Source organism: Myotis brandtii, unplaced genomic scaffold (genome assembly GCF_000412655.1).
Source record: "Myotis brandtii unplaced genomic scaffold, ASM41265v1 scaffold1993, whole genome shotgun sequence".
NCBI classification, from domain to species: domain Eukaryota; kingdom Metazoa; phylum Chordata; class Mammalia; order Chiroptera; family Vespertilionidae; genus Myotis; species Myotis brandtii.
In genome coordinates this window covers 113,782-126,327 of record NW_005357424.1, presented here as the reverse complement: position 1 = coordinate 126,327, position 12,546 = coordinate 113,782, and the positions used below count along the sequence as shown (strand labels likewise).

At 47.8% G+C, this 12,546-nt stretch overlaps 1 protein-coding gene across 1 annotated transcript in view; it reads left to right on the top strand.

Moving 5' to 3' along the window:
- STAB2 (stabilin 2) overlaps positions 1-12,546 on the top strand; it is a 124,124-nt gene that overhangs the window by 106,339 nt on the left and 5,239 nt on the right. The window contains exons 61-67 of the mRNA XM_005865248.2: positions 2,020-2,153; positions 4,214-4,379; positions 4,506-4,612; positions 6,463-6,582; positions 7,484-7,624; positions 9,364-9,471; positions 11,735-11,863. Of these exons, the coding sequence (XP_005865310.1) occupies positions 2,020-2,153; positions 4,214-4,379; positions 4,506-4,612; positions 6,463-6,582; positions 7,484-7,624; positions 9,364-9,471; positions 11,735-11,863 (905 nt within the window). The remainder of the gene's footprint in view (positions 1-2,019; positions 2,154-4,213; positions 4,380-4,505; positions 4,613-6,462; positions 6,583-7,483; positions 7,625-9,363; positions 9,472-11,734; positions 11,864-12,546) is intronic.

Genomic DNA, 12,546 nt, shown 5'->3' with positions numbered 1-12,546 from the left:
AGCTGCCTCCTGCACATCTTCTACTGGGGATGTGTCCGCAACCCAGGTACATGCCCTTGACCGGAATCGAACCTGGGACCCTTCAGTCCGCAGGCCGACGCTCCATCCACTGAGCCAAACCGGTTTCGGCAAAAAGTAAAAATTTTAACTGCATTAAATTTTACAACTTGCCCTGGTCGGTTTGCCTCAGTGGTTTGAGTGTCAGCCCATAGACCAAAGGGTCACGGATTCAATTCCCAATCAAGGGCGCATACCTCGGTTGCAGGTTCCATCCCCAGGTGTGTGCAGGAGGCAGCCAGTTGATGCGTTTCTCTCCTGGTGATATCTCTCTCTCCCCCTCCCTCCTTTCTTCCCTTCCACTCTCTCTGGAAATCAATAGAGAAAATATCCTCTGGGAAGGATTTTAAAAAATTGGCAAGTTAATGAACCTTTTAAAACATAAAAAATTGGAGCCCCAGGACCCCTGAGTGGAGGGGCAAGTAAACTCAGAATTGTACCCTGAGCCTTGAGAATGAGACAGGAGCTCAAAGGTCCTCTACCGTGAATTTTCCTGATACTTGTTTCCTCAAGTTGCTTAGCAATCCCTGCAACCCTTAATTGGAAAAGAGCATAATCAAGTGTTTAAATAACAAAGAGGAAGTGGCTGCCAGGAGCAGAATCAATTTCCTCGAAGTCGTTTGGATAGTAGCACATTGCTTGGCATAGGCCCACCTACTTCCAAGGATGATGTGGATGGCTTATAATAACCCCACAGGTATCATAAAACGAAGTACAGAGGCCCAGCTGACAGGGCATTTTGAAACCTGATGGAGGAAAGCCATGAAGGGCCCACAGACGAGTTCTGAACCAAGGCAAGGAGGGCTCTGTCTCAGAAAGTGATTCAGGCCACTGCACCTATGACTGCGTCTCTGACGGGGTTGGATTTGCTTTAGTGAGGCAGTTCTTAGCATCTCAATAATAACTATCGACATAAGGCCTGTTATGTACTGTCTTAGTCCATTTGAGCTGCTACAACAAAGTACCGTAGACTGGGTGGCTCATTAACAACAGAAATTGATTCCTCCCAGTTCTAGAGGAGGAAGTCCAAGGTCAGGGTGCCAGCCAGCACAGTAGGTTCTCGTAAGGACTGTCTTCCAGGCTGCAGACGGCCAACTTCTCGTTGTGTCCTCACAAGGCAGTAAGGACAATGGAGCTCTCTGTGGTCCTTTTCATAAAGGCTCTGCCCTTTCATGTGGGCTCCACGCCCATGACCTACTTACCTCCCAAAGGCCCCACCTTCTAATAGCACCACATTGAGGTTAAGATTTCAACATAGGAATTTGAGGAGGACACAAACATTCAGTCCATAACATAAATTAAGCCCTAAGACACCATTGGGGGTCTACTATGCGTCAGGCACTGTGAGGGGTGGTTTGTTAACATTACTGTCCATCCTATGATATCATTTGGGGATGATCTAGAGGGTGCATATAAGCAGGGAAAACACATAGGATAATGACATTGTCTACTTAGAAGGACATTCTAAGTGAGAAATTCAAAAATTTCTAAAAATTTTTGAAAAAAAATTTTAATTCATAAGACCAGGAAAAAAAACTAATAAGATAGAAGACAGTAATTTATCTCATGCTGATGATCCAATTGAAATGAGAGAGAAGAATAGAGAAAAACTGAAACCAGAGACTCAAACAGATCTGTCCACCCATGTTCACAGCAGCATTATTCACAATAGCCAAAAGGTGAAAACAACCCAAATGCCCATCCCCAAATGAATGGGTAAACAAAATGCAGTCTATCCCTACAGTGGGAGAGTATTCAGCTTTGAAAAGGAATGGAACTCTGACACGTGCTACAACATGATCACACCTTGAAAAACATGCTACATGAAATAAGCCAGACACAAAGGGACAAATGGGTGATTCCACATACAGAGACTCGGTAGCTGGCCTTCTGCTTTGAACGTTCTTCAAAGTTCTTTGCCGGAAATACTGACCTGGGCGGTTCCTCTCCTTCCCTATCTAGATACCACCGTTGGGGTGTTCCATCTCCGCTCCCCTCTGGGCCAGTATAAGCTGACCTTTGACAAAGCCCAAGAGGCCTGTGCCAATGAAGCTGCCACCATGGCGACCTACAACCAGCTCTCCTATGCTCAGAAGGTGGGTCCCCAGTGGGTGGGTACCATGCCGGCAGGGTCTGCTGGGGAGGAGCTACTGGCTCTTCTTGCCATGGGGACACTTTGGCTGTTGCCTTCTTGGAGGGGAGTGCAGGAAGCTCCTGGAGCTACAATAACAATGTGTCACAGCCACTGGGGGTCTACTATGTGTCAGGCACTGTGAGGGGTGGTTCATTGACATTACTGTCCATCCTTACAACATGCCTGGAGGTCAGATTGGGCAAGTGAGGTTCTGAAAGGTTAAGTTAGGTGTCCAGTGTCACCTAGCCAGGAAGTGGAAGATCCAGTGGTCAAATGTAGCCTTGACTCCAAAAGTCTGTTCTTTTTTTTTTTTTAATATATTTTATTGATTTTTTACAGAGAGGAAGGGAGAGGGATAGAGAGTTAGAAACATCGATGAGAGAGAAACATCGATCAGCTGCCTCCTGCACAACCCCCACTGGGGATGTGCCTGCAACCAAGGCACATGCCCTTGACCAGAACCGAACCCAGGACCCCTCAGTCCGCAGACCGATGCTCTATCCACTGAGCCGAACCGGCTAGGGCCAAAAGTCTGTTCTTGACCATGACATTCAATTGCCCCAGCAGCGGCACAGCCTGGGAGTGCATATCTCACAGCTGGAGCCCAGGAAGACATCAATGACCACAAGCCTAATGTCTCCCTGAATCCACAAAGCAGTCCAATTTCTCTGGATGAGCTGGATTTCCCTGTGTCTGAAGGGGCCGAGAAGGGGGTAAATGAGAATGGCCTAGCTCTCAGCCACAGGCAGGTGGGAAGTGGAGCCCTGGCCTTAAAAACCAGAAGCCTGTACATTTGGCAAGGCCAGCACCTCAGAATTACCTAGTGATTGCTCAGTGGGAGCAAAGGCAGTGGCGGCCTACATGGTATAATATTAGAACTCTTCCTCCAACCTCCATCACTACCCAGTCTCTCTACCTTTCCTCAGACCTGACAAAGCCTTTAATGCATGAGCCAAACCCAGCATCTTGGAGGGTCTGAATTTCTGCTCTCCTGCTTGCTGGTTGTGTGGCCTTGGATCAAGCCATTGAAACCTCTGTCCTACTTGGCATGTTTGTATAAGGATTAAAGGTGAAATGGCACAGTGACTGGCATACAGTAGGAACTCAGCTTTTAAAATTAAGAGCTCTGGAGGAGGCTGCCTGGGTGTGCAGCTCAGCTCTGCTATTTGCTGGCTGTAGGACTTGGAGCAAGTCACTTAACTCCTTTTTGCCTCCATTTTCTCAGTTATATGGTAGGGAACTTTTTTAAAACATATTTTTTTATTGATTTCAAAGAAGAAGATAGAGGGAGAGAGATAGAAATATCAATGATGAGAGAGAATCATTGATCAGCTACATGCCCCACACGGGGGGATTGTGCCCATAATGCGGGCATGTGCCCTGACCGGAAATCAAACCGTGACCTCCTGGTTCATAGGCCAATGCTCAAGCACTGAGCCACACTGGCTGGGAAATATGGGAATTTTTTAAAGTTCTTCTCTCAAAGGGTTGATGTGAGGGTTAAAGGTGTTGATGCATGAAAAGCCCTTGCAACAGAACCTGGCCCAGAATAAGCTCCCATTGTGTTATGATGATGAAGATGGTGATGGTGATGATGATGATGGTGGTAATGATGGTGATGATGAAGGTGGTAATGGTGATGTTGAACATGGTAAGGCTGATGATGATAGTAATGATAGTGGTGATGATCAGTTGGAGTTCTGCCAATCCATAAGCAGAAGAATTTTCACCAGGAGTAAATGGCTAAGAGCAAATCCTTTCTCAAGAGCAGAGAAAAGGAAAATGAGTGTGAAGGACTCAGGAGCCTATAAGAAAGAGAGGGCACCACTTTTATCTATACAATGGGTCAATCAACGGAAACTTAATGAGCATCTACTACGTTACAGGCAGAGGGGTACAAGTGGCAAAATGAGCCATAACCCCTGAGTTTACAGTCTGATGGGGGGATCAGGCATTAACCAAAGGACTCCACAACAAATATGAAGTTGCAGCTGACCCATAGCTACATCTGTGTCCCTACAGGCCAAGTACCACATCTGTTCGGCAGGCTGGCTTGAGAGTGGGCGGGTTGCCTACCCCACAGCTTACGCCTCCCAGAACTGTGGCTCTGGTGTTGTTGGGATAGTGGACTATGGACCGAGAAACAACAAGAGTGAAATGTGGGATGTCTTCTGCTACCGGATGAAAGGTAATTCTCCCAGCTGCACTTCCGATTCCAGGCCACACAGCTGGTGAGCCATCCTCAGCCTGGCCAGCCAATCTTCAAGGGTGAGGTTGGCAGCTGAGGTCCCTGCCATGTGTTCCTGCCTTCCAGATGTGAACTGCACCTGCAAGGTGGGCTACGTGGGAGATGGCTTCTCGTGCAGTGGAAATCTACTGCAGGTCCTGATGTCCTTCCCTTCACTCACAAACTTCCTGACGGTAAGTACCGTGTCTGCTCATTTTCACTCAGGGAAGGAGGGGTTGCCTCAAAGCAGAAGGCAAAGGCTCACAGTCATGGTTAGGAGCGTGGGCATTGGTCCACATTGCCTGAATTTGAAGCTTGGGTTTGCCACTTGTAGCATCACCTTCAAGTTACTTTCTTCTCTGGGCCTCAGTTTTCTCATCTGTAAAATGGAGATAATGATAGCACCAACCTCATAAGGTCATTGTGATAATTAAATGAGTTCATGTTTGTAAAGCACTCAGACCTGAGGCCATCACATGGAGAGTGCTGTCTTGGTGTGAGCTGGTATTACTATCTCTGTGTGCATCTAGAGCCATCGTGAGAGTCTGATCTTCAGGGACAGGGTGGGACATAGTGAGCTAAGCCTGCCTGGTGATCACACAATGAGCCAAACTATTCACATGGTGTCAACTTGTCTTTTGCACTGCACTTAAAGTCATTTCAATGGTCTACAAGTTATGTTCAATGAAGAGAAAGCGCCCATTGGAGAAGGGTTTGAGGTTGACTGATCAAAGATCTGAGCTAATAATAACAACAACAATCCCAAGAAAGCTAATGTTTCCTGAGAATTTACTCTGCACTGAGCCCTTTCACTAATTGTGCAGAATGTAAGCTCTGTAAGGAGAAGGATTTTCTCTGCCTTGTGGCTTGCGTGGAGCAGGTGATCAATAAATCCTTGTTAGAAGGAAGAAATCTTCACGCAACTTTATGAGCTCACTTCTGCTATTATCCCCACTTTGTAGACAAAGAAACTGAGGCTGAGCAAGGTCATGGACGTAGCCAAGGAGAGTAGACTATGCATAAATATGGGGCTTGCAGAATCAGGGCAGAAGTTAAGCCGAGGACCCCTAAATGGTGAACCTTTGTCCACAGACCAACGGTATCTATCTAACTGGTCTAAAAATCAGGGTTACCGTAAGTACTCTAAAGATAATCACCCAATCCAACATTTCTGCTATCTGGGAGCTTGTCTCATGACAGCATTTCAGAGAAAAGACAGTGTCAAAATAAAATCCACTGGCTATGTGCCCTACAGCAAACTAATTTCTCTGGGCAGTAGTAGTCCCATCTGCACAGTGGCTAAGTTGAACTGGGTAGTGTGATTGCTCATAATTTGTTCAGTGAGTATTTATTGAGCACTTACTATGTGCTTGAGCTATATTAGTGAAGAAAATACACAAACATAATAAACAGAGTAAACAAGTAAATCCTATTGAATGCTAGAAGGTGATATGTGGTGGGGAATAGAGCAGGGAGGTGGGGTGGAGAGGGGAACCACAAGGTTTCCATTTTGCATAGAGAGAGATGAGAGAAGGCCTTAGAGAGAAGGTGACATTTGAGACATGCAGATTTGGGGGAGACTGTTCCATGAAGAAGGAACAGCCAGGCACAGGGTGAAAGCAGGAGTATGCCAGCAGGTCGGAGCAGCAGGAAAGCCAGTGTGGCTGGAGCAGAGTGAGCTAGAGGAAGCTGGGTATGAGGTCTGAGGAGCCACAGTGTCCAGGTTTGGCCTTCATGGGTCATTGTAAGGACTTTGACTTTTCCTCTGAGTGAAGTGGGGACCGTTGCAGGGTTTTGACAACAGAAGACTCAAGATTTGACTTATCGTTTCCAAGGACTGTGCAGTCCGCCCCATTGAGAATGGTCTGTGGTGTGGCTGTGATTTAGGACCATAGCGTTCACTGAAGAAGAGTCAAGTGCTCCTGAAACTCTGCCAAGGTGCAGGCAGACCAAGCAAGCAGCAGCCTGAGTTGGGCTCACATCGGGAATATTCCCAGGTGGCGATGTGATCCTCTCCTTCTGATCACTCCCTTCCCCTCCCCAGGAAGTGCTGTCCTACTCCAACAGCTCGGCCAGAGGCCGGGCATTCCTGAACCGCCTGACTGACCTGGCGATCCGTGGCACCCTCTTCGTGCCACAGAACAGCGGGCTGGGGGAAAACGAGGTGAGTCAGGTCCCTGGTGTCTGTGCTGGAGACTTAATTCTTCTAGACACTTTCAGTTCTCCATCCACACGATACAGCTAGGCACAGATGACCCCAAAACTCAGTAGCTACACATTTATTCAGCTCTCACATCTGCAGATCAGCTGGCAGTCCTTGTCCTGGCCAGGCCTGCTCATGTGTCTGAGATGGGCTGGCTGGTGGATGATCTAGGCTGGTGGTCTGCGGCTCAGCTGCTCAGGGCTCTCACCCTCCAGCTGGCTAGCTGGGCATGCTTTCCTGGAGACAGCAGGATGTGGTGAGAGCAAGCCTGGTCCTGTTAGCACTTTTCAAGCGCCCATCTGATCACTTATCTAACATGCCACTGGCCCAATTAAATCACACAGCTGAGCCCAAAGTCGGAGTGGGAGGCCCTCACATTTATATGCATGACGAAGTGCAAGGATACAGGGAGGGGTGAAGAACCAGGACCACTTATACAACCTATCCACCACACCAAACCTCATCACCCCATGACACACAGAGGGACTGGCAGTGTTCATTCAGCCCTCCCACAGTTGGCTGTCCTACAGGCTCTGACAGCCCCAGGCCCTTCCCACCCCCTAGGGTTGAGTGGGGTAACTCCTCTACCCACTTGTTACCCACTCAAGACCCACTATTCCCAGGATGCCATTGGGAAGCTCTACTTAGTAGATCATAAAGATGGCTCTCAATACCACATCCTTGCTAGAGGGCAACCTCTGGCAGAGCCCAGCCTGTGAAAAATGACTTTTCCTGATCACCACTTGAGGCAGAAAATCCAAGGCCATGAGAAGTGATATTTTTTTTCTGTGTCATTATCATTAAAAAGGAAAAATATTGCTTGGCCTTTAAAGACCATTTTTGCATTTCTTCTTTCTCTCAGACTCTGTCGGGGCGGGACATCGAGCACCACTTCGCCAATGTCAGCATGCTGTTTTACAATGACCTTGTCAACGGTACCATCCTGCGGACGAGGCTGGGAAGCCAGCTGCTCATCACCTCCAGCCAGGACCAGCGCCAACCGGTATGAAAAGTCTTCTGGGCTTATTAGAAGAACTGGAGATAATACATGCAAAGCTTCTAGCGTACAGTATGTGCTTAATAGATGGCAACTATTCTAATGTGAAAGTATACCCTACATCTTCAGTGAGGGGATGGTATTAGCTGCACACCATAGCATACCACACTGACTGGTCGGCCACCCCTACCCCCTGGGAAACAAGCCATTGGTGACCACCGGCCTCAGAAGCAGGTAATGAGGAACTATAAATGAAACTACTTTCAATGCTATCTGATGCATCACCTTTGTTTCTGTCAGACTGTCAGCCTATTCCAGGCGTTAAAGTCAAATGAGAGCCTACTTTGAAAACTACTTCTGCTACTTGCTAGCTGTAGGAACTTAGACAAGTCATCCAACTTCTCTGTGTCCTAATCTCCTCATATGAAAAATGGGGGTGATGGGATGTGTTGGTGATGTTGATGGTGATGGTGATATTATTTTGTCAATGGTGATCATGGTGATGGTATTGATGTTGATGATGATGGTGGTGGTGATGATATTAATGGTAATGGTGATGGCTATGTTGATGATGATGATGATGGTGATGGTGATGGTGGTGGTGGTGGTGGTGGTGATGGTGGTGGTTGTTGTGGTGGTGATGATGGTGGTAATGTGATGGTGGAGGTGATGATATTAATGGTGATGGAGATGGTTATGTTGATGATGGTGGATGGTGATGATGGTAGTGGTGGTAGTGGTGGTAGAGGTAATGGTGATGGTGGCGATGGTGGTGATGGTGATAGTGATGGTCCTGATATTAGAGGTGATGATGATGATGATGATGGTGATGGTGATGGTGATGGTGGTGGTGGTTGTTGTGGTGATGGTGGTGGTGATGATATTAATAGTGATGGAGATGGTTATGTTGATGATGGTGATCATGGTAGTGGTGATAGTAGTGGTAGAGGTGATGGTGGTAGTGATGGTCCTGATATTAGAAGTGCTGGTGCTGCTGGTGGTGGTAATGATGACCAGGATACCCATGATGTCAAATCATGGGCTTTTGTGGGGATTCAGTGATTCAAGGCTTGTGATATGTGAGGACAGTGCCTGACATGTAGCAAATGTGAAATAAGTATGATTTTTAATTGTTACCTAATAAAAGATTTCTATTATTGAAGATCAGTAGTTTAGATCAGTGCTTCTCACATTTTAACGGGCATGTAAACTACTTGCAGGTTTATTAAAATGCAGGGTGTAACCCAACAGGTGGAGTGTGGGCCTCAGCTTCTGCATTTCCAGTGAACTCTAGGGTGATTGCCCACACCACAAGCCAATGGATCACACTTTGATCAGCAAGGGATAAGATCACTTAAACATTTCTTCTCCACAGTGTGGTGTGATGCTCAGAGCAATGGCTCTGGAGACCAGAAGCATGAGGTTTGCCACTTACTAGCTGGGTGATCTTGGACAAACCATTTTCCTCCTGCACCCTCACCTATCAGACAAGGGGGCTGGACAGATGATTTCTCAGGTTCTCTGCAGCTCTTGGATCAAGTTGTTTGCACAAAGGCAACTAATTGTTCTGGGCTGGCCAGGTGGTGAGCGGAGTCCTGTGCTGCCTATTGATGAAGATACGCCTGAAACCTAGGCTTCCAGATCCGGGGCAAAATGAACAACTTCCTTCCATAGAAGGGCCATCATGTGAGGAGAACCAGTCAGGTGACCATCAATCTTCATCAACCCTCTTCTCATTTCCCTAGGAGACCAGGTTTGTCGATGGAAGAGCCATTCTACAGTGGGACATCTTTGCCTCCAATGGGATCATTCATGTCATTTCCAGGCCTTTAAAAGCACCTCCTGCCCCAGTGGTGAGTACCCAGGGTTTCTGAAGAGGGGCCAGGAGAAGCCCAATGTCCACTCTCCAAGAGGCAAAGTGTTGCTGGAAGCCCACACATCCCCCTCCCCTGGAGACTGGAGGAGTCTCCCCCAATTGTGGCAGCTGGCCTCAGGGATGCCTGGCCCTCGGTTATCCCACCCCCACTCCTGTGCATTAGAAACACACCTGTCGCCATTAATATCTGTTGAATGAAAGGGACAGGGTGGGCCAATGGAGAAATGACTGGGAGGAGAGTGAGAAATCCTAAGCCCCTCCACTTCCTAGCTGTGTGACCTTGGACACGTCCCAGAACACCTCTGAACCCCATTTTTCTTACCTGCAAAATGGGGTTATAACGCCTTCCTCCCTGGGTTCCTGGAAGGACTATGAGTTGATGTAAAATAATGAGGCTAGCCCCTGCCACATAGTACATATTATGAAACAGTCTGGTGGCTGGTGTTCATATCCTAACTTTGTTCAAAAGTGTGAGGGAGGGTGAGCACAGCTGGATGCTAGGAAGTTCCATAGCACAGCAGTTAAGGGCATGAACTCCAAATCCCAGCTCTACTGTTATCAGTAGAAGTGGAGTTCTTGGGGCCTCGAGGAAAAGAATTCCTGAGACCCCAATGGGGGGATAGGGCTGCATGGAAAGCTTTATTGATGATGTCAACTTAAGGGGGTTCCCCTCCAAGGTCCCATCTATGTCCATTTCGCAATGGAAAGAAGTCCAATCTTGTCTTCAGCAGGGCCAGGATCAAGGCCACTACCCATAGTTTCTGCTCCATATTAAAGTACAGACATACATGCATACATACATACATACATACATACATAAGGTACAGTCCAGCATCCTGCTGTGGCGTCAGCAAGGCCATGGGCCATGTGGCTGCTACGGCCATGCGGCTATGGAGAGAGAATAGGCAAATTAAGGTCACAGAGCCAGAGAGAACAAGAGGCAGGGAACTCTTTGGGGATTTTAACCAGGAGTTTCTACAAACTAACCAATTAACTTTGCGTGATGTTGTGCACCTCTGATGGGGTCCACCCCCTCGCCAATCCATTGTTCCCCAAGCTAGACTGACAGGCAAGCACCTCCCTGCCCCCGCCGCCCCACCAACTTCTGTGCATGTGCCTATCTCTCCTTTCTCCCCCCAGCAATCCAGTACCGGATGGGGGAAGGGAGAGGGTTAGTCCCCTTGGGGGAGCAATGTTGTGTGAAGCTACAGTTTCCTGGTGAAGCAACCCAGGTGACCATGCTTACCATGTCTGACTTCCCTTTGCTTTCTTGCTTTTATTAATAAACTAGCTAATTACAAAGATAACACTACCACTCATTGGCTGCATGATATTAGAGGCAAGTGCTTAACCTCTCTGTGCCTCAGTTCCCCCTAGTAAAAATGGAAACAAGGCCCTAGCTGGCTTGGCTCAGTGAATAGAGCAGTGGTTCCCAAACTTATTTGGCCTACCGCCCCCTTTCCAGAAAAAATATTACTCAGCGCCCCCTGGAAATTAATTTTTTTTAATTTTAATAGCAATTAAACAGAAAGATATATGTATTAATGTTTCTACCTTTTTCGTAAAATATAGTAAAGAAAGGTGTAAATTAGAAACATTGAAGTTTGAAATTATGAAACTATTTATTGAACTCAGAATAGAAAGGTAATACAAAAAAAGTTAAAACAAATGCACCTGTGGCCATCACCGCCCCCCTGGATCACTGCAGCGCCCACCAGGGGGCGGTAGCGCCCACTTTGGGAATCACTGGAATAGAGCATCTGCCCTTGAACTGAAGGGTCCCAGGTTTTATTCTGAACAAGGGCACATACCTCAGTTGCAGGCTTGATCCCCAGGCCTGGCCGGGGCACGTAGGGGAGGCAAACAATCGATGTGTCTCTCTCACATGGATGTTTCTCTCTCTATCTCTCCCCCTCCCTTCCACTTTCTCTAAAAATCAATGGAAAGAATCTCCTCGGGTGAGGAGTAACAAAAAAATAAATAAAGATGTTATTTAAAAAATGGAAACAAGAATGATTATCCCTATTTCTCTGGGCTACTATACGTTTAAATGGGTTTCTCACGTAAGGGACTTAGACTCTGGCAGCAGTAAGGGCAGATCCGTGTTAACCATTTTATCACTAATTCTATTCCAACTTGCTCCAAGACGCCCAGGCCCGAAGGAATGGGATGGGCTCCAGAACGCGCCTCTTTTGGGAAGTCACCAGATTTCATACCGACCCTCCCCTTTCTGTGTTCAGACTGCAGCCCACACTGGCTTGGGAACAGGGATATTCTTTGCCGTCACCCTGGTCCTCGGGGCCATCGCTTTGGCTGCATATTCCTACTTCCGACTAAACCGGAGAACAATTGGCTTCCAGCATTTCGAGGTAAGAAGGAGAAAAATGGGAACACGGGGATGGGGTCCCCTCTGCAGCCCAGCCCCTGGCTCTGGGCTACTTCAGCTGACTGGCTGCTTCCCAGAGCTCACAGCAGGTGGGTGCTTGGCACACACTTCCTGCCGCCAGGCTGGGCTCTCTGCCCCTAAGAACAGCAGCAGCCAGAGCGCCCAGCCCCTCTTCCTGGCTGAGACCGGGTTTGGTGAGAGGGTGATGGGCCGCCAATAGCACAGACACTTTGAGCTTCTAGCCAGGGGTCTGGCATGGAAGCAAATTCACCAGGGCCCAGGAGGCACGCTCCCCTTGGAGGACGACATAGGCACCCGCCATGCTTGGCTTGGGCTTCAAGGCTGAGTCTGAGGTGGGAGACAGGGCTGGTGACCCGCGTGGTGGGGCCTCTTACTGTAGCCAGTGAAACACATTTCACCCTATTTTTGTTAAATATATTTTTTAGCCCGGCCGGCATAGCTCAGTGGTTGAGCATCAACCCATTAACCAGAAGGTCACGGGTCGATTCCTGGTCCAGGCACATGCCCAGGTTGTAGGCTCCACCCCCAGTGTGGGGCATGCAGGAGGCAGCCGATCAATGATTCTCTCTCATCACTAATGTTTCTATCTCTTTCTTCCTCCCTCTCCCTCTCTGAAATAAATAAAAATGTATTTAAATAAATATA